The sequence below is a fragment of the Piliocolobus tephrosceles genome, chromosome 8, assembly GCF_002776525.5.
Source record: "Piliocolobus tephrosceles isolate RC106 chromosome 8, ASM277652v3, whole genome shotgun sequence".
Taxonomy (NCBI): Eukaryota; Metazoa; Chordata; class Mammalia; order Primates; family Cercopithecidae; genus Piliocolobus; species Piliocolobus tephrosceles.
In genome coordinates, this window is record NC_045441.1 from 132464712 (window position 1) to 132485362 (window position 20651).

Consider the following 20651-nt stretch of genomic DNA (forward strand, 5'->3'; position numbering starts at 1 on the left):
CTTATGGTCTAAAATGGGGAGGTATGAATAACCTACCCCTTGTTTAGCATATAGTTTTTAAAAAACACATGAAAATGGGCAACCAGCAGCCATCAGGGCTGCTCTGTGTGTGGAGTAGCCTTTCTTTATTCCTTTATTTTCCTAATACACTCGCTTTTACTTTCCTGTATGGACTCGCCCTGAATTCTTTCTTGTGTGAGATCCAAGAACCCTCTTCTGGGGTCTGGATTGGGACCTCTTTCCTGTAACACCCTTAGCCTCCATGTCAACATATTTTGTTCATTTCTAACCTTAAGTGGCACATTAGGGGCATTTCATACCCTCATGAGGGACTCATGGTTACTTCCTCATTTCCAAACACTCTTTCCTGGTTCTCCTCTTGACTTTCTGACTGCTCCTTCTTTGTCTTTTTTTGTTAGTTTTTTTCCATTATTCATTCATTCGTTCCATATTACAAGTATTTAGGGAGCACTACTCTATGTCAGTACTTCTCTAGGTGCTATGGTCCAAAACTCCTGCTGTCATGGGGCTTATAGTCTAGTGAGAAGTGGTGGGGAAGAAACAGCAATACAACAATTAAGAGACTGAATTGTTTGGGGGGGGTGGCAAAACCCAGGATGGAATGATATATTTAAGGTGATAATTGCTATGAAGAAAAATTAAGGAAGGGCCAGGCACAGTGGCTGATGCCTGTAATCCCAGCACTTTGGGAGGCTGAGGTGAGAGGATTGCTTGAGCTCAGGTGTTCAAGACCAGCCTGGGCAACATATGGAGACCTTGTCTTTACAAAAAGAAAAAGAAAACTAGCCAGGCCTGGTGGCACATGCCTGTGGTCCCAGCTACTTGGGAAGCTGAGATGGGAGGATCGCTTGGGCCTGGGAGGTAGAGGCTGCAGTGGGCCATGATTATGCCGTTGCACTCCAGCCTGGGCAACACAGCAAGACCCTGTCTCAAAAAAAAAAAAGAAAAGAAAAAAGAAAGAAAAGAGAAAAAAAAGAACAGGTGGATAATAATGAAAGGGCTGGTATATGTCATTCTAAACTGGATGGTCACGGGAGGCCTCACTGAGAGGTCAGCATGTGAGGAAGGCTATGATGGAGATAATTGGGTGATCCATACAGATCTGTGGAAGAACATACAGGTCTGTGGAAGAACCTTCCCAGCAGAGAAACTAGCAAATGCAAGGCCCTGAGATGGAAATGTACCTTACACGTTGGAGGAACAGTAACAAGGCCGTTGTGGCTGAGGCAAAATGATTGCTGGGAGATGAGGCCAGAGAGCATGTGGGATTAGTTTGATTCAATGTAGGTGGAGCCTAGGAAAGGTTTTTTTTCAATTTGTTTAATTTTCTGCTTGCAACAGGAAGCAAGGCATCAGCTATGCATGAGGATGTAGAAGGAGACGTGGAAAGAGAGAGAAGGTCTAGCAGCCTTCCGAGAGAGTAGGAGACTGGATGGAAAAACGAGACTGGTATGTTTATCAGGACATAGAATGGTTAGATGTCATCTGCAGCTCACAGCCATGGAGTTTACAACGAGATCTGTCAGAAGGGCTGTGTGTTTTTCTCTAGCGGCACCGAGATGCGTGGGTGCAGGCATGGAGTTGGTAGAATTGGACTCAGCCCAGGCTGGGGTTTTGCCAAGTGAGCACCACAGGGTGAGAAAGAGGCACAGGAAGTTGAGACAGATGCAAGGGAGTGACTCTAATGATTGTCCAGGAAATGTGAGCTGGTATGGACATGAACGGTAGGTCCCAGTGTGTCAAGGGATTATTGAAGCACAAAAAAAGAATGACTAGAAGGAGCTGGTTGGAGAAAGTGTGGCTTAAAATTAGGATTGTAAAAAGATGGCTCAGGGTCTATTTAGAACTTGCTATGCAATGTGGGAGTCACCAGCAATGTGTAACCTTTGACCACCTGCAATGGGACTAGTGTGAATTGAGACATGCGGTAAGTGTAAAATACACACCAAATTCCCATGACTTAGTGCCAAAACAGTAAAATACCTCATTAATAATTTTTAAGGCCTGGCACAGCGGCTCATTCCTGTAATCCCAGCACTTTGGGAGGCTGAGACAGGTGGACCATCTGAGATCAGTAGTTCGAGACCAGCCTCGCCAACACGGTGAAACCTCGTCTCTACTAAAAATACAAAAATTAACCAGGCATCGTGGTGGGCGCCTGTAATCCCCACTACTTGGGAGGCTAAGGCAGGAAAATCGCTTGAACCCGGGAGGCGGAGGTTGCAGTTGAGTTGAGATCATGCCACTGCACTCCAGCCTGGGCAACAAAAGCAAAAATCCATCTCAAAAACATTAAAAATAAATAAATAAATAAATAAACAAATAAATAAATAAATACTTTTAAAAATAGTGGTGACACCACTAGTAGTTACATGTTTGGGTATGTAGGCTTACTCATTTATTTTTTTCTTTTTATTCATTTATTTTTACTTTCGGCCAGGCACCGTGGATCATGCCTGTAATGTCAGCACTTTGGGAAGCTGAGGCAGGCAGATCACTTGAGGTCAGGAGTTCGAGACCAGCCTGACCAACATAGTGAAACCCCGTCTCTACTAAAAATACAAAAATTAGTTGGGTGTGGTGGTGCACACCTGTAATCCCAGCTACTCAGGAGGCTGAGGCAGGAGAATCACTTGAACCGGGAGGCAGAGGTTGCAGTGAGCTGAGATCACGCCACTGTACTCCAGCCTGGGCGATAGAGCAAGAGAAAGTAATGAGGTTGTGTGACCCAGGGCAACAGATGACTATATAGGATGGGCAGTAGTTATGTAGTTTAATCACATGACATTCAAAACTGGGGGATTTTAGGAAGGAGGGAGGGAGAATTGTCTGGATGTAGCAATAAGAGTTCAAAGAGATATCTGTTCCACATTCAGGGCTATGGGGAAAACATTGCCTGCCACTTGGCAGCGGGTGCCGAGGAGATGTGTCCTCGGGGATGATCCAGGTTAGAGTACGAAGGAGAGAGGATGCTCAAAAAAAGAGGACTGCTTGCTGAAAAGGGCCTACATGCTCTGAAGGCACCCTGGACCGGTTTTCAGGAGTCGAGCCAGGGCCCGAGGTTTAGCGGGAGCTAGGAATTTAGGGCTTCTTCCCATGAGTGACATTCTGGGGTTAATAAAAGGGACTTAAAATTAGCTCTGGTGGTCTCCAAGTGAGCAACTGTGGGCAAGGCACTCCTACACCCACAGTATAGGAGAAGTGGGAGGAGTAAGCATCCTTTCTTCACCACCGGCAGAGACACGGAGGTCTGGGGAAGGGCAGATGTGCCTTGCATCTGAGTAAGGGTGACTTTTACTCAGAAAGTCCATACCTCCCTCTTCCACCTATCCATAAAATGCTAGAATCCAGCAAAGCCCACATCCTAGCCCTCTCGACTGTTCATGCCATATTTGATAGGATAGGTGTTTTTTTTTTTTTCCAGCCAATAACAGCTTCAAATTGCTATGTGGAGGCAGATGACTCATAAATGTGGATCTTCAGTATAATTTTCTGTTCTCTGCCTTGGACCTGGATATCCTACTGCCCATTGTACGCCTACTCGTTCTCAGTACGTCCAGAATGAAACACACAATCTCACTCCCAGACGTGTACTTTTCAGTGGAGCGTACCACGCTCCACATAGGTACCAACCAGAAGCTGGGATGGGCCTGTGGTGTCTCTCTCTCTCTCTACCCTACTCTTTCTGTGGACGAGTTCATGTCCTACAAAGCTCTCTAATCGATCCACTTTTGTCCATTTCCACAAATCTCCTCCCTTTCACCTCGAGCTCTACCAGAACCTCTTAATTGTCCTACACACATCTGCACTGACCCCTCCTGTGACTCTCCACACTGCCCCTAGAGGGACACTTCCAAAATTCCCAAGTCTCTTCATGCCCCTCTTTTCTTTTTCTTTTTTTTTATTTTTTGAGACAGAGTCTCGTTCTCTCGCCCGGGCTGGAGTGCAGTGGCCGGATCTCAGCTCACTGCAAGCTCCGCCTCCCGGGTTTATGCCATTCTCCTGCCTCAGCCTCCGAGTAGCTGGGACTACAGGCGCCTGCCACCTCGCCCAGCTAGTTTTTTGTATTTTTTAGTAGAGACGGGGTTTCACCGTGTTAGCCAGGATGGTCTCGACCTCCTGACCTCGTGATCCGCCCGTCTCGGCCTCCCAAAGTGCTGGGATTACAGGCTTGAGCCACCGCGCCCAGCCCATGCCCCTCTTTTCAAACCAAAACTCTGCAGTGGTTCCCCATTGCTCTTAGGATCAAGTTGAAACCCTTTCACATGCTCTGCAACCTCTCTGCACCCACCTGTCCAGCCTTTCCTCAGCCTGTGCCTCCGGTGAGGAATCTCCCTCTTGACACGCCAGCTACACCTACCTGCCTTTGGATCTCTAGTGTGCCCACAGCTGTCACAGGACTTTGCAAACACTTCTCCTTTTGCATGGAATATTTCTCTCCTCCCACTTTGCATACTTAACTTGTACTTATTGTTCAGATCTCTGCTTGGATATCCCTCTCCTGAACTTCCCAAGCAGGTCACATCTCCCACGTACAGGCTCTACCAGATGCATCCTATTCCTTTCTCTTGAGGTTCCTGTAACAGTTACAGTTTCACATTTGTTTGTCATTATTTGATTAGTGTTTTTCTCCCCTAGGAGACCCTCCAAAGGCCTGAACTCACCAAGGGCTGAGATCATGCCTGTCTTTGCTCATTATTATGTCCCCAGCACCTAACAAAGTGTCCTGCACATAGTAGGTGCTCAATAAATGTTTACTGAATAAATGAATGAATAATTAGTGATGCAATAAACGTCCTTAAGCTTTACCAAATACAGGGCCTGCCTTGATCTAGAGTGAGATTTCAATGGTTCTAGAACTCAGTTTCAGTCAGCAAATGTATAGAGCGAACGCACTGTGCCCTACTCCACTATTCTTAGGCACACTGGAATGACTTTGCTGGAACCAGGGAGCTGGTTGAATGGCATGAGTGTCTTCTGCTAGTATCTCACACGTGGGTACACAGGCCTGTCTACTGACTTGCTCAGGCATGTTGAGAGTCTGAGTCTGCTGTTGTTGGTAGACCTTAATGGGTCCACCTGTTCCCTTTTTCTGAGACAGTGTCCATTGGCTACATGGGTCACATCTCTGGGGGTGGCATAAATAACTACAAACCGGGTGGCAGGAAGGGCAGCCTAAGGAAGCTTGAGCAAGCTCTGAGGGTAGCTGAGAAGCACCCACTTACTGTGTCAGTTCAGCCTAGCGGGTTTCTTCATATGAAGCCCACCTTATTAAAGGAAGTGGAGGTAGGGGAGCAACTAGAAGCAACTAGTACTTGTCACCTCAAGCAAGATGGGTTATCTACCTACATTCAGCCTCCACTCTGCAGTGTTTACTCCCACCAGTGACTTAGTCGACTATTTTCAGTGACAAACACTCCAGCTTCCGGGCCAGGTTCTCTGATTTTGGCTTCCTCTGGGTGCAGGAAGGATGAAGGCAGCTGATGCTCCACTAGCGGCTGCCTCGGTGCCAGCAACCTGGCTGTGCTGCTGTTGGTGCCTTGGGTCTCTTTTCCTGTCCGCCCTTCTCGGCTCCCTTGGTTGCTGACTCCTCGCCATCTGACCATCTGCTTCGCTCTGCCCCTTCCACCCACCACACATTTCTGGCTGCTGACGCTTGCTGGCCCAGCCCTTGGGATGAGGGGACTCCTGCCTTCTGCTTCTCTGACCTCTGCTCCCTGGATGTCTTATGTTGATTCTCATTCCCTGGTCCTGGAATCTTCACTGCTGCTTCTGATCTGGTGGGATAATAATGAGGTTACACGGTGAGAAGGCTATCCAGGTATTGTAATTAGTAGCCAAACCAAGCCAGCTCTATTGGGCGGGTGATTAGAAAATTTTTTTTTTCTAACCTTAACACTTATTATACTAAAACTATCTACTTCAGTATTTCCCACCCCCCTAGATGGAGAGTTTCTTGAGGGCAAGAACTGAGTTTATTTTTATTTATATCCAGAGTGCCTGGAATATAGAAGTTAATTGGTAAATGTTGGATGAACTGAGGTTGGGAATGGGAGGGAAAGTGTATGAGGGATGATGTTCTGATGTCAGCCTCCTGGGCTGACCCTGAAGAAAGAAGGAAAACTGGGCATTTGTGGTTGTCAGTCCCACTCCTCTCTTGGAGGAGTGGCCCTTGGACAGGGCAAGAGGCTGCTCAACCTCGGCCTTGACTGCAAAGATCTCTGGGTCTTGCTGTGTGCTTCACCCTAATCTCATCCTGATGCCCGGCCAACCCACCCATGGTTCATCACCCACCGTGTCTGCAGTCCCTCCAGGGAGAGATTCTTTTGTACTAGCACACAGGCCAGTGGGATGAGGGGGGCAGTAAATCTAGTAGCAAGTGGGAAGCCGCAGGCCGAGTGCACACAGTACTCAGTGCAAGGGAGGCGCTCCGATATCAGGAAAAAGATACAATGGCTCTTTCATTTCTCTCCTTTCTTTTCTTTTTTTCAGATTATAAAGTAATACATGTTCACAGGGACAAAATACAACAGTATAAAAGCCTTCTGTCCTCCTCTACCTACTTCCTAACATTAACCACTGTTAACAATTCTTTTTTATTTATTTATTTTTTTTGACACACAGTCTCATTCCTTCGCCCAGGATGGAGTGCAGCAGCACCATCTCGTGTGACTGCAACCTCTGCCTCCTGGTTCAAGCAATTCTCATAGCTGGGATTACAGGTGCACACCACCAACCCAGCTTATGTTTGTATTTTTTCTACAGACGGGGTTTCGCCATGTTGGCCATGCCTGGTCTTGAACTCCCAGCCTCAAGTGATCCGCCTACCTCAGCCTCCCAAGGTGGTGAGATTACAGGCGTGAGCCACTGAACCTGACTGTATTGTTAACAATTCTTGACGTCTTCCGGAAATGTGCTATTTTACAAAAGCACCTATACATATAGCTTGCATATACAAAATGTGTGTATGTGTTCACATGCAGATAGACAGATACATAAACAGACAGACAGAATTTGATGGTGTCATGAGACAGAAAGAGAAAATGGTGGCCCACAGGTATAAAGTAGGGGTGTTGGGGTGAAGGCAGACTTGAAAGGGGCTGTTGATGGACGAGGTAGGAAGGCCTGAGGAGAAGTGATGGAATACAAGGATAGAAGCAAGGATGGGGCAGGAGAGTCTTAATATTTGTGTTGCAAAAAATTTTTGCAGTTTAGAGAGTGAAAAATCCAACATCCAGTTAGCCTGCTTCCTTAAATTAAAAATGGGGTAATGATGTATATTCCTCACAGGTTTATAGTGATGATTAGATGGGGCATATATATATATGTTTGTTTTTTGTTTTTTGAGACAGAGTCTCTATCTATCACCCAGGCTGAAGTGCAGTGGTGCTATTTTGGCTCACTGCAAACTCTGCATCACAGGTTCAAGTGATTCTCCCATCTTAGCCTCCTGAGTAGCTGAGACTACAGGCACACACCACCACACCCAGCTAATTTTTGTATTTTTAGTAGAGATGGGGTTTCACTATACGTCGGCAAGGCTGGTCTCGAACTCCTGACCTCAGGTGATCTACCCACCTCGGCCTCCCAAAGTGCTGGGATTACAGGCATGAGCCACTGTGCCTGGCCGGGGCTAATATATTTACAGTGCTTAGCATTGCACCTCAAACAATATTCTAAGCATTCTCTCAGCGTGTGCTGCTATTATAGTTGTTGATGTTATTGTTAGGGTGCTGCTATCGTTGCTGTTTTCAGAATGCTTTGCATGGTGCCTGGCCTATGAGTGAACCTCTATCCATCTGCAGTTGGCATATGGAAAGAACCTCCTGGTTGCATTTCTCTTTCCATTTTAGAAATCATTTTTTTGTCGTGACACTGTCTTTTCCTTTTCCTTCCATGACTGCTCTTAACTTCGTACTTCATGCTGTGCACTCTTGAAGAAAACTTTCTGGTACTGATGGTTATGAATCCTTGGAGGTGCGTGGAGATGTTTTAGGTAGTAAAGGGCAGTGGCCATTTTCTCACTGTCTCCCTGCCCTGGTCTTAAGCTGTTGGACATTCTTTAATCAGGAACTTATTTGCTGTACTTCGCACATACTGCCTAAGGATATCAATTAGAATTGCTTACTTAAGAAAAATGCCCAGTCATTAAGACCACTCTTGTTCATTTTCTGCATTTTTTTTTTTTTTTTTTTTTGAGACAGAGTCTCACTCTGTTGCCCAGGCTGGAGTGTAGTCGTGTGATCTCGGCTCACTGCAACCTCCGCCTCCTGGGTTCAAGTGATTCTCCTGCCTCAGCCTCTCCAGTAGCTGGGACTACAGGCTCCCACCACCTCGCCAGGCTAATTTTTGTATTTTTAATAGAGATGGGGTTTCACCATGTTGGTCAGGCTGGTCTCAAACTTCCGACCTCAAGTAATCTGCCTGCCTTGGCCTCCCAAAGTGCTGGGATTACAGGCATGAGCCACTGTGCCCAGCCCATTGTCTTCATTTTAAGAGCATTGACTCTGCTGCTCCTCTTGAGACATCTTGGGCAGTGATTCTGTTCTTCTGGGATACTCTGGGTGTCTCTAGTTGTATTTAGAATGGCTGGCTTAAAAGTCTTTGTTTGAATATTCTGCATCCTGAATGCTCTTAGTTGTCAGTAAAACTATGCCTGCCTACGCACTCTTCCATTTCTGATTTATAAATAGGTTCAGCTGCCTAACAATTACACATACTCTATTTTGCACACACACACATTACTTAAGGAGACATTTAGAGGATAGATGGCTTTTATTCCTATGAAGTTATCTGGAAATCATCTTCTTAACTATCTTTTTTTCCCCAAAGGGGCCATATTTTGAAGGATTTGTGATGAGACTTTTGGTCTGTGAAACCCAAGACACAATCTCCAACATGCACAGGCACTCCAGTATCAAATTTCTAACAGGTCTTTGGACAGGCCCAGGACTGGCTTGAGCGTGTCAGAGAGGTGTGCACTGTGTACTTCCCATCATACATGGCCACACATGCCTGTGGCTGTGAGAAATACTGGTGGTGACAAAGACAATGAGATGGTAGAGAAAAAGATCAGTGGGGTTTGTGAAGGTGATTAAGATGTCGTCTTAGGTATAATTAAGGACTTAATAAGGTTGAAGGAAAGAGAGGACATTGCAAATACCAAGGACCCTGAGAGATGTGCCTGGCAACCCAGAAAGGGACATATGGGGGAAAACGCCTTAGTGTAACTGGGTCAGAATTTTCATTCTGACCCAGAACTGGAATTTGAATAATAATTCTGAGTCATATAGAGCATACAGCTATGACATTTCATTTATTTCTCCATATAATGCAATAAAGTAGATGGATTATTTACAGACGGAGCGGGGGAGAATGAAGAGGCATCAGTTTGGGCATCAGGCTGGGTCTTCACACTCTGACTTCACTCTGCTGGATCCTGCCCAGTGTTGCTTCACCTGGTATCAGGGGTGCAAGGCAACCAGATTTGACACCAGTTTGAGTTTAGATCCTGCCTCTACCTGGGTGTGACCCGGGTCCATCTCCAGCTTGGCCTCCGCTTTCTCTTCATAAACTTTTGGGGTTAGTCTTCAGATGATCTCTAAAACATGGCCCAGGTGTTCCTTGCCAGTAGAGTGTAGTCAGATTTGGAAGGACTGGACACTCAGTGTGAACAAGAGGAAGGCCTCAGGAGGCAGTAAAAGCTGACAAGAGATAAAATGACGCGCCTAGGGATGCATATTGGACTAGCGGGCGAAAGACCATGACTCTTAGTTTGCAGATAGTGAGTGGGAAAGAACTGGGGCCGAGATTGGGTAAGTTTCCCAGTGCAATTAAAAAAAAAAAAAAAGAAGAAGAAGAAGAACTAGAAGAATTACCCGGGTCCGGCCTCTTTCGCGTAGCCTGGGGCTGAGTCGCAGGCTGAGAAATCCGGTCGGGCCAGTAGGGGGCTCCACCAAGCGCAGTCTCAGAATGCCCAAGAGCCCCACCGTCGCCCGGGGTCTCCTAGAGGAGTGGGTAGTGGTGAGCGCTGAGCGCTGAAGAGCCGTAAAAGACTAGCAGCCCGCGTCCGCGTCCGTCCTCCCGGGTCCCCAGTCCGCAGGCGGCCGCCGCCTCGGCCCCGCCCTCCCACCTCCATTCCCGGCCCCGCGGGCCCGAACGGTCCCTCTCGCAACCGATCCGCTGGCGGGGGCGCGGAGGATGCGAATTCCTAGAAGCCTTAAGAGGCTGCCCAGCGTTGGAAGTTCGTATCCCCGAGAATGCTGGAGGTTCCGGCTCACACACCCCCTCCGGGCACAGAGTCAGCTGGGGGGTGCTGGGTGGGAGAACGCCCCGCTCCTCATCCCCCATCCTCGTGCACCCTGGAGCCCAGCTCCATACGTTCGGCCACCCCAGGCGGACTCGGAGGTGGTCGGGTAGCGGGTGGTGGCGGGAGGGGACCGGGTAACGGCAGGCCCGAGGGGAGGTCGCTGGGCCGGGCTGGAGGCGCACAGGGGCTGCGTGGCTACCTCTGCTGCACCCGCGCTACCTCCGCCGGCTAAGCCCGGAGGGGGACGGTGAGTCAGATCTCGGGCACCCGCGGGTCGGGCGCGGGGGGAGGGCAGGTCAGGAAATGACATCAGAGGCCTGTGCTCAGGGAGCGGGGGTCTGAGCCGGGCCGGGGCGGTGGGGGCGGCAGTGAGTGGAGTGGGGTGGGGGCGGGCGGACCCCAGCGGAGCCTCTGGCCTGAGGCAGGATCAGGGCCCCTTCCTGGGGGAGTTTCCTGCCTGGTCCGCCCTTCCCCGGTCTCCCCGCCCCCTCTCCGGGCCGCTCCTTGTATGGTCTGGGCGCCGCTCTCTCCCCGCCCCCTCCCTCCTCCCTCCCTCCTCCTTCCGTGTGTCCCTCCCCGCCCGGCTGGAGGGTGCTCCGGACCGGGACGCAGAGTCCGCGGACCCGGCGCAGAGGAGGCCACCCGAGACGCGGCGCGCACGCTCCGGCCCGCGGTGAGGTGCGGGGAGCGGCAGGGCGGCCCCACGGGGAGGGGGCGCGGGGCGCCGGGAGGGGGCGCATGGGGGTCGCCAAGGGGAGCTGGGACCGCCCGGGGCTCCTAAGCCCGGCTCCGCGCTGCGTAACCCGGCGACCCACCCCAGCAGCCCGGCCCGGCCATGGCGGCCCCCCGCCCGTCTCCCGCGATCTCCGTTTCGGTCTCGGCTCCGGCTTTCTACGCCCCGCAGAAGAAGTTCGGCCCTGTGGTGGCCCCAAAGCCCAAAGTGAATCCCTTCCGGCCTGGGGACAGCGAGCCTCCCCCGGCACCCGGGGCCCAGCGCGCACAGATGGGCCGGGTGGGCGAGATTCCCCCGCCGCCCCCGGAAGGTATGCGGCGGGGCTTGGGGGCTGGACCCCAGCGGGCGCCGGGGTGGGGGGCCGTGGTTTCGGGAATCTGGGGATGTCTGGAAAGGTTGTTGCCGAGGGGGCTGGGCGCAGCCACCCTGTCCCGAGCAGATGTTCTTACCTCATCGTGGAGCTCGTGGCTGGGAGCCAGAGCTCCTGGGACCGTTCCAAGTCCCCGCTTGGGGGTGGGAGGCGGGAATGTGGGGCACGAATCTTCCCCTCCGGGTCCGTTTTCCGAAGTGTAACGGGAGCTGCACCACTCCTCGGCCGTGCCCCCGGCCTTTCCTGACCTGGTACTCCCAGGGCGCCCTGCGCCGCCCCGCCTTTGCGTCCCCACACGCTCTGGGACCCCCGAGAGAGTTCTTGGGTTAGGGGTTAGAGCGGTAAACCGAGGGGAGCTTGGGGCAGAGGGACCCCGGGCGACGTCTTTCTCCTTCCTACCCCAGACTTTCCCCTGCCTCCACCTCCCCTCGCTGGGGATGGCGACGATGCGGAGGGTGCTCTGGGAGGTGCCTTCCCGCCGCCCCCTCCCCCGATCGAGGAATCATTTCCCCCTGCGCCTCTGGAGGAGGAGATCTTCCCTTCCCCGCCGCCTCCTCTGGAGGAGGAGGGAGGGCCTGAGGCCCCCATACCGTCCCCACCGCAGGTATGGAGGCCTGGGAGGGGCGGCTGTACTGGACACCCCCAAGGCAAGGAGAAGAGGGCCCTTTCTTACCTCCCCTGCACCTCTGCCTTGGGGGTGGGGGGGATGGAGGCGTGGAGTAGGTGCTCTGACCTCTGATCCTCTAGCCCAGGGAGAAGGTGAGCAGTATTGATTTGGAGATCGACTCTCTGTCCTCACTGCTGGATGACATGACCAAGAATGATCCTTTCAAAGCTCGGGTAAGGGACTGCAGAGTAGGAAAAGCAGGGCCCAGGGCCAGAGAGACTGGGGATAGAGCTATGGAGGATGGTGTCCTCCTGACTGCATCTCTCTTCCCTCTCCCACCCCTTGCAGGTATCATCTGGATATGTACCCCCACCAGTGGCCACTCCATTCATTTCCAAGTCCAGTTCTAAGCCTGCAGCTGGGGGCACAGCACCCCTGCCTCCTTGGAAGGCCCCTTCCAGCTCCCAGCCTCTGCCCCAGGTTCCGGCTCCAGCTCAGAGCCAGACACAGTTCCATGTTCAGCCCCAGCCCAAGCCTCAGGTCCAACTCCATGTTCAGTCCCAGCCCCAGCCTGTGTCTTTGGCTAACACTCAGCCCCGAGGTCCCCCAGCCTCATCTCCGGCTCCAGCCCCTAAGTTTTCTCCAGTGACTCCTAAGTTTACTCCTGTGGCTTCCAAGTTCAGTCCTGGAGCCCCAGGTGGATCTGGGTCACAGCCAAATCAAAAATTGGGGCATCCCGAAGCTCTTTCCGCTGGCACAGGCTCCCCGCAACCTCCCAGCTTCACCTATGCTCAGCAGAGGGAGAAGCCCCGAGTGCAGGAGAAGCAGCACCCCGTGCCCCCACCGGCTCAGAACCAAAGCCAGGTAAGGGATGGTGATAGGACAAGGCTTGGGACCGGGGTGCTGGGGCGGGGTGGAGTCAGGAGCCAGAACATAAGCATGAAGGTGATTGGAGAGTCAGGGTGGACATGGGGGTGGCGGGATAGGAAGTTTCATCCTCTGAGGTTAGCCTAGTGGAACAGTGGTAAGAAAATGCTCTTCTGGAGGAGAGGCCTGGCTGGGTGTGGGGCTGCGTGGGGCCTGGCTGGGAGGGCACAGAGAGCACAGGCCCTGAATTAGGAGGATCTGGTGGACCTTTCCTTGTGCCTTTACCCCAGAAAGTTAAAGGGAGGGATGAGATCACCAGTCCCACCTTGGTTTTTCCCATTCTTGGGTCTTGAGTTAATCTCCCTGCTCTTCTCAGCACTCTTTCTGCCTGAGGGCTTGGAGATAAGAGTCAGCCCCGGTAAACACTGGCTGAGCCAGCATCTACCACGTGCCAGGCACTGTGCTCTGTGCTCAGGAGGGTAGGACATGGGAGGGAAGAGATCTCTGCAAGAAGCTCAGCCTTCGGGTGTCAGATAGACCTGGAATGGAATTCCTGGTTTGGGCTGCTCCCAAGTCCTTAGACTGGGCAGGTAGGTGAACCCTGAGCCTCAGTTTCTCAATCTTTAACATTATCCACTCCATAGGTGAGCTAATACCTAGAGAGTGTTGGGTTCTGTATCTAGCACATGAACGCTCAAAATACAAAAGCTGTAATTACAAAATGGTTCTTGCCTTCTAGTTCAGGAAATAAGATCGTCCAATTTCTGGTGACGATGACCCTGACGGTCATCTAGTCCAAGCATCCATAGAGTCCACTGATAGTGTGGATGTCTACATACACTCAGACACAGCACAGGAAGAAATGCCAAGGACCAGTGAGCTTTGCAGAGTCCTGTGAGTCACAGGCACTCACCAGGGAGTCCACTTGGGGCCTGGCAAATTAGGAAAGGCTTCGAAGGATGGGCAGGATGTAAGAATCCGGAGAGGAGAGGGATGTTTGGAGAACAGAAAGTGGAAGGTTCCTGTAGGAAAATGATGGAGCTGTACTTGGAGCGGCAAGCGGGGCTGGAGTGCGTAGGAGGTGAAGTGGCTCGCCCAAGGAGCTCTCGAGCACTGGAGAGGCATTCATGAGTTTTGAGTAGGTGTGGGGTGGGTCCGGAGGGCTGGTGAAAGCAGTGTTTTTGGAAGCTTTCTGGAAAGTTTCACCAGCAGAGATGTGTATTCGAGGGAGGTCAGTGATGGGTCGGAGTTCACTTCTGGGCAATAGTAATATTAGCTGCAATGAATATTAAGCCCCGCGTGTGAGAGCTGTGTGCCGGAGCTGTTGGGAAGGCACAGCCTCCAGGACTTAGTCAGGGATAAGCAACTGGAAGACAAGGGTGAGGGGAAGAGGAAAAACAAAGTCTCCAGGGCGATTTGGAGATTGGGGGTGTGGGCGGATGACAAGATTGCTGACAAAATAGAGAAGTCCAGAAGGGGAAATGGTTTGGACGGGAAGAGGAGGGGTCCAGCTGTCAGCGTGTTGAGCAACAGGCCCCAGGAGGACTTTCAGCTGGGGCTGTCATTCAGTTGGAAATTCAGGGCCAGGTTTCAGGAGAGGGCCAGAGATGTCTAGCATGGTAGTGGGACACAGTGACACTGTGACGCTGGAGGGTCAGGGTCGGAGCTGAGGAGCTTCCCAGGGAGTGCAGACAGCAGGGACCGGGAGGTGTGGGAAGAAGAGTCAGGAGGAGAGTCAGGGCGCACTTGGAGAAGAGAGCTGAGCTCTTCAGCGGGGTATTTGAGGGAGTGAGGACTCAAGGCTAGAGATTAGACTGTTGGGAAATCGTCACGGGTCTTGGGATGGCCTGTTTGTGCCCTGTGGTGGGAACGCGATGTGAGGAGTTGAGGAGAGAGTGGGTGGTGAGAGGTGGGGTTACTGGTGTAGCCTGGTCTTAAAGATTGGCAGGGAAAAGGACTAAGGGAAGGACTGTGTATCAGTGATGTGAGTGGTGTGTGTGTGTGTGTGCATATGTGACTATATGAGTGGCGCGTGTGTGTGAATGGTGTGTGTGTGTTAGTGTGTGGGTGTGGGTATGGTGTATGTGTATGTGAGTATATGTGCATGTGTGAGCATGAATGTATGAGTGGCGTGAGTGTGGTGTGATTGTGTGAAAGTGTGTATATGAGTATATGTGTGCATGTGTGAGCGAAGGTGTGTGCATGTGTGAGTGGTGTGTCAGTGTGATGTATATAGTGTGTCATTGTGTATATATGTGTGAAAGTATGCACAAGTGAATGAGCACATACATTCATTGTGTATGTATGTGTGAAAGTATGCACAAGTGAATGAACACATACATACTTTCACACATATACACACAAGTGGTGTACGTGTATATATGTGAGTATGTGAGTGATGTGTGTGGTGTGGTATATCCTTTTTTTTTTTTTTTGAGACGGAGTGTAGGCTGTCGCCCGTGCTCACTGCAACCTCCGCCTCCTAGGCTCAAGCGATTCTCCTGTCTCAGCCTCCCAAGTAGCTGGGATTACAGGCACGTGCCATTACACCTGGCTAATTTTTGTATTTTTAGTAGAGACAGGGTTTCACCATGTTGGCCAGGCTGTTTTTGAACTCCTGACCTCAAGTGATCTGCCCGTCTTGGCCTCCTGAAGTGTTGGGATTACAGGCGTGAGCCACCGTGCCTGGCTTGGTGTGGTATATCTGAATGTGAGTGGTGTTTGTGTGTGTGGTATGGTATGTGTGTGAGTGTGAATGTGTGTGGTGTGGTATATGTGTGAGTGGTGTGTGGGTATGTATGTGTGAGGGTGTGAGTGTCAGTCTGGTGTAGTGTATGTGGTTTTTGCAAGTTAGGGGAGAAGGGCTCGAGTACATGTGTAACCCGGGGAAGCAGGTGATGGAGGGTGAGTGTTGTGGGAGAGCAGGGGCAGGCTGCTTCGGTCCTTGGAAGAGATCTTGGTGATGTCCTCTTCCCCCTAGAGGCATCCCAGACAGCAAGGACAGAGTGGCTGCCGTGTGGATGGGAAGGACGATGAGGAAGCTTAAGCTGGCTGGCTTCCATGTCCTCAGCCATGTAGGAGGTGAGGTCATGGTGCCAGCAAGCGGGTGAAGCAGGTCGCGGCTAAGGAGATGGAGAGGTCTCCGACAGCTGTTGTGGGGAAGGCCGGGCTGGAGGTCGTGCGGGCGCTGCAGTGTTGTGAGCTCATTCTGCAGTGTTCAGCAACCTCTCCACTGCTTTTTGCAGCTTGGAAGCAGAAACAGGAAGCGGGCGGTGGTGTGACTTGGGGTTAGAGACTGGGCCGGATAGCTGCGGGTGGCTGCAGGTGCCCGGAGGGACAGTGAACCTTGTAGGAGTACATGGTCAAGGGACCAGGCTGGGGCATGGTGGACAAAGTCCAGGGGTGGGTTGCGGGTGGGGGAACTAAGGCTTTTCTGGATTCACGTAGTAGGTGTGGATGGGGAAGAGGAGAGGCAGATCATGGCCGGCAGGGGACTTGGAGGGAAATCTGAGGTCAAGGATGTCCCATGATGGACGATGACTGAGTTGGAGGGAAGTTTGGTTTGAAGCGGTGGCATTGGTGCAGGCTGGCAGAGGGGACAGTTCTGGATAGAGGGTCCTGATGAACGGGGATACCCATGGGAGGTGATGCAGGTGAGGATTCTGTGCTTCCGAAGGAGGAGCCGGGCATTTAGAATGGCACTGGAGAGCAAGGACTGACTGAGGCCCTTCACTCTGTCCCCAAGACGCCAGGAAGGGAAGACTGCAGGAGACAAAGTTGAAGTGAGTGTTCCAGGGAACGAGTCAGTTAAGAGATGGCAGGATCTTAAGGGAAAATGGCTAAGATCTGGGGAGTTGGACTTCTATGGACGCATGCTTCACTGGGCAGAAAGGATGCAACTCTGGGTACAGATGGAGGTCGGGGTGAGGGGCAGTGAAGCCAGGGCTGAGGGGAGAGGGGCTATGGGAGGAGGTAGCAGGGGGGCTTTGGAGGTTCCAGGTGTTACGGGAATGAAGGCATCCGCAGGTAGCACACTCGGTGATGGGGACACCGTCCTGGGTAGGCTTTTCCAGACGTAGAAAAGACCTACTCAGTGTACTTGCTCCTGTGCGCGTGTCTCTTGGCAGTCCTGGTGCAGGTCAGACAGCCCCTCCTGGAGTTCTCAGGGTTACTGGCAGCTCTGTCGTTCATCCACTCCCCACCCCAGTCCCCAGGATCCCCTAAATGGAAAGGTTGGACTGGCTTAGGGGATGGCCTTTGGACCTTCTCTGAGGCTGCTGGGGAGGGACCTGAGTAAGGTAGTCCAGAAGTCCCTCACTCGAGGGGCAGGGTCTCTCTGTAGGGGTGGGGCTGGGTTCTTGCAGACAGCTCTGTGGGTTTAACCTGCAATTCCTGCCTGTGTTGTATCCCCACGCTGACAGGGGCTGCTCAGCAGCAGGCAGGCCGGGTAGGTGTGTGTGCGCGTGTGTGCACGCTGTTGCGTGCCCCTGTCCCATGGGGGCGATGTCCGAGCATGCTCTGTGGAGTTGATGCGTGGCCCTGGAGTGTCCGGTGCTTCAGTGACTCGAGCTGCTGTGTGCGTGGCCTCCGTCTGCTCAGTCATTCTGGCCTGTCTGTGACTGCTCAGGGGGTTTGGGCAAAGCTGGTGGAAATGTCTTGCTGTACGAGATCCAGGCTTAGGTCCTCTTCCCCTGTTATTTGTGTGGTGCTGGGGATGGCGGGGGTAGGGGGACAAGGGAGAAGCTTCAAGGGTCAAGCCTGAGCATCTGAGACATGAGCTGGGAGCTAAGTCCTCATCGGAAGAAGCCGGGTAGGCTGGCCTGGGGGGGTTCTTAGAGGCAGCAACCCTCAAGAGTGTGAAGAAAGTGTTGGGATTGCAGGTGCGCTCCCCTGGGGCCCCAGGGCCCCTGACTCTGAAGGAGGTGGAGGAGTTGGAGCAGCTGACCCAGCAGCTAATGCAGGACATGGAGCATCCTCAGAGGCAGAACGTGGCCGTCAACGGTGAGCCCACCTCACCCGGACAGCCCCAACCTGCCCCCTATCCGAGTGGGCTGATACCTCGCAGCCCTACATACTTCCTTCTATTTACTGCTGTCTTCTCCGGCTTTCCCAGAACTCTGCGGTCGATGCCATCAACCCCTGGCCCGGGCGCAGCCGGCCGTCCGCGCTCTGGGGCAGCTGTTCCACATCGCCTGCTTCACCTGCCACCAGTGCGCGCAGCAGCTCCAGGGCCAGCAGTTCTACAGCCTGGAGGGGGCGCCGTACTGCGAGGGCTGCTACACTGTGAGTTGGGCTGTGCTGGGCAGTCAGGCCCTGGAAGCTGGCTGTGGGGTGCCGGTTCCCTGCCAACCTCCTCCTGCTGCCTCCTCAGGACACCCTGGAGAAGTGCAACACCTGCGGGGAGCCCATCACCGACCGCATGCTGAGGGCCACGGGCAAGGCCTATCACCCGCACTGCTTCACCTGCGTGGTCTGTGCCCGCCCCCTGGAGGGCACCTCCTTCATTGTGGACCAGGCCAACCAGCCCCACTGTGTCCCCGACTACCACAAGTGAGGACCTGCCATCTGCCTTCTGGGCTCCTGCAGCGCTTGGTCTGGTAGTCACCCTAGCCTCAGGACAGCCCCAAACCCTTGGTGTTGCTTTCTGGTCCCATGTCCTGTGTGTAGACAGCAGGGAGCAAGTCCTCTGGATGTAGCTGTCCAGGGGCCTCAGGCCTGGACATTGGGTCCTGCTGCTGGCTGGTCCCTCCCTCGCCCTTGATCACTGAAGCTTATTGTGTGTCTATATCAGCATTTCGTGAAGTGTGCTGGAGTGACTTCATTTCACACAGGCTGGGTTCTAAAAGTGCTTCTGGAGATCGGCTGTTTGCAATTCTGGTTTCTCCCCAGAAACAGTGTTTAGAAGGTGACTCCTTTCCCAGGCTGACCCACAGAACCTCAGTGCAGCTGTGGGAACAGTGCAGAATCTGACCCCCACCTCTGACAGGGTGTTTGGGTAGACACTTTTAGGATTCCACCTGGGGTGGCCCCAACTTCGTATCCCTCCACAGTGCCAGGCAGTCAGGGCAGAGGCATGGTGCGTTGGGGTGGGAGGATTGGGGGAAGGTGAGGGTCAGGGAAGCAGGCTCGGATGGGAGGGGTGCCTCAGGGCTGGCTTTCTGCAGGACCTGCAGTGTGAATGGGACAGTAAGGATCTAGCGGGAGAGAACACCGTGGCAGGTGTGTGGGAAGCTGCCTTGCTTTGGGAGAGTGACTGGTGAGGCAGGAAATTCCCTTTGATGAGGGCCAGTCATGGTGGCTCAGTCTTAGGCCCTTCTGGTGAGCTTCCTCCACCTAGAGATGCAGGGCAGGAAAGTCTGCCTCCTTGCTGCACAACCTGGCTCATGTGTGTGCACACAGGGGATGAAAGCCCTGGCTAACTGCTGGCCCTTTCTGCCCCTTCAGGCAGTACGCCCCGAGGTGCTCCGTCTGCTCTGAGCCCATCATGCCTGAGCCTGGCCGAGATGAGACTGTGCGAGTGGTTGCCCTGGACAAGAACTTCCACATGAAGTGTTACAAGTGTGAGGTCAGCCATCCCTCTGGGCTCCTTGGGCTGGTTCCGACCAGGAGGTGGCGGGAGATGCTGCTTCCTAACTGGGTGGTGGAAAGCACCAGCATTCAGGAAACAGGGCTGTGATTTTGAGGGTGGCTCATGGTGGCACTCCAGCTGCCCTGCCTGAATGCTTCCTGCCGCTGCAGGAAACAGGGCTGTGGGACTTCTGAGGTCACTTTGAGTCATGGATGAGCCAAGAAACAGGACAAGCCAATAGGAGGGAAGGGCATGGTGTTTTACTGTGGTAGGGGATGGGGAGATAGGAGTTGAGAGAAGTCTTCGAATGGAGGTGAGCCAGGATGGAAGAGGCCCCCAAACCTCTCTTTTATTAGGGCGGTGGTGGGCAGGGGAGCAAACACCTTGGAAGCAGTTCTACCCACTGCTTGCCCTCCTGCAGGAAGGTCCTAGTGGGTGACTGGAAGTAGGATAGGGATGGGGAGTTGGGTGTGGCTGGAAAATGCGATGACACCAGCTGTGAGCCATGAAGCATCTTTCTAATTCCACGATGGAGCTGCATGGGGTGGAGTAGGGTAGAGCAGAGCAGGGGCCTTCTGGTCCAGTGCCCCTCACCCTTCCTTCTTCCCAGGACTGCGGGAAGCCCCTGTCGATTGAGGCAGATGACAATGGCTGCTTCCCCCTGGACGGTCACGTGCTCTGTCGGAAGTGCCACACTGCTAGAGCCCAGAGCTGAGTGAGGACAGGCCCTCTTCAAACCGCAGTCCATGCCCCATCGTGGACCACCCACACTGAGACCACCTGCCCTCACCTCAGTTATTGTTTTGATGTTTAGCCCCTCCCATTCCCGACCCCACTCTAGCATCCCAGGTGCCCTGACCCAGGGCCCAAGATGGCCTAGGAAGGCAGGGTCCCCACCCTGGGGTCTAGTCCTCGCCCATCCTGCAGGGATTGCCCACCGTCCTCCAGACACCCCACCTGAGGGGGGCACCAGGTTTAGTGCTGCTGCTTTCACTGCTGCACCCACGCTCTCGGCCAGCCCCCGGAGCAGCCTTTGTACTCTGCTTGCGGAGGCTTGGGAGATGCCCTGACCCTCCAGGACATTCCCACCCTCCCCCGTGCTGCCAGGTTGTAGCTATAGCTACAAATAAAAAAAAAAAAAAACCTTGTTTTCCAGAATTCTCAGGAGTCAGCTCT

General features: G+C 52.9%; 3 protein-coding genes across 8 annotated transcripts in view; 1 reads left to right on the plus strand and 2 right to left on the minus strand.

Annotated features, from left to right (window-relative positions):
• FAM131B (family with sequence similarity 131 member B) overlaps positions 1-11894 on the minus strand; it is a 32591-nt gene extending 20697 nt beyond the window's left edge. The window contains exon 1 of the mRNA XM_031936080.1: positions 11513-11894. The gene's annotated coding sequence lies outside the window, so the exon portion shown is untranslated. The remainder of the gene's footprint in view (positions 1-11512) is intronic.
• Positions 9319-10775, minus strand: LOC111521551. 3 transcript variants are annotated; one of them, XM_023184966.3, is made up of 3 exons: positions 10402-10775; positions 9900-10026; positions 9319-9479 (listed from the first exon to the last, which is right to left on the minus strand). In XM_023184966.3, exons 1-3 carry the CDS (start codon positions 10638-10640, stop codon positions 9420-9422), a joined length of 426 nt encoding a protein of 141 aa, XP_023040734.1. In that variant the 5' UTR covers positions 10641-10775; the 3' UTR covers positions 9319-9419. The 3 variants fall into 3 exon arrangements, with proteins under 3 accessions (XP_023040734.1, XP_026312155.1, XP_026312156.1); XM_026456370.2 differs by having other exon boundaries at positions 9319-9725; positions 10402-10768; XM_026456371.2 differs by having other exon boundaries at positions 9319-9725; positions 10154-10753.
• ZYX (zyxin) lies at positions 10842-20633 on the plus strand. Of its 4 annotated transcripts, none has more exons than XM_023184963.2 (10): positions 10842-11003; positions 11154-11373; positions 11838-12037; positions 12181-12273; positions 12389-12904; positions 17788-17908; positions 18021-18190; positions 18279-18457; positions 19352-19472; positions 20086-20633. In XM_023184963.2, the coding sequence occupies exons 2-10, from the start codon at positions 11166-11168 to the stop codon at positions 20188-20190; spliced, it is 1713 nt and encodes a 570-aa protein (XP_023040731.1). In that variant the 5' UTR covers positions 10842-11003; positions 11154-11165; the 3' UTR covers positions 20191-20633. The 4 variants fall into 4 exon arrangements, with proteins under 4 accessions (XP_023040731.1, XP_023040730.1, XP_023040732.1 ...); XM_023184962.1 differs by having other exon boundaries at positions 10845-11003; positions 11151-11373; XM_023184964.1 differs by having other exon boundaries at positions 10874-11008.
• Positions 20634-20651: the final 18 nt, after the last annotated feature.

What these genes read in the sequence shown, in the direction of transcription:
- LOC111521551 (XM_026456370.2), bottom strand. Translation starts at nt 10,640, where the DNA reads ATGTCATTTCCTGACCTGCCCTCCCCCCGCGCCCGACCCGCGGGTGCC. An exon ending in TCCGCCTGGGGTGGCCGAAC is followed by an intron (nt 10,027 to 10,401) that starts GTATGGAGCTGG and finishes CCACTCCTCTAG; the next exon opens with GAGACCCCGGGCGACGGTGG. An exon ending in GCGAAAGAGGCCGGACCCGG is followed by an intron (nt 9,726 to 9,899) that starts GTAATTCTTCTA and finishes ATCTCTTGTCAG; the next exon opens with CTTTTACTGCCTCCTGAGGC.
- ZYX (XM_023184963.2), top strand. Translation starts at nt 11,166, where the DNA reads ATGGCGGCCCCCCGCCCGTCTCCCGCGATCTCCGTTTCGGTCTCGGCT. An exon ending in CCATACCGTCCCCACCGCAG is followed by an intron (nt 12,038 to 12,180) that starts GTATGGAGGCCT and finishes CTGATCCTCTAG; the next exon opens with CCCAGGGAGAAGGTGAGCAG. An exon ending in GCAGAACGTGGCCGTCAACG is followed by an intron (nt 17,909 to 18,020) that starts GTGAGCCCACCT and finishes CGGCTTTCCCAG; the next exon opens with AACTCTGCGGTCGATGCCAT.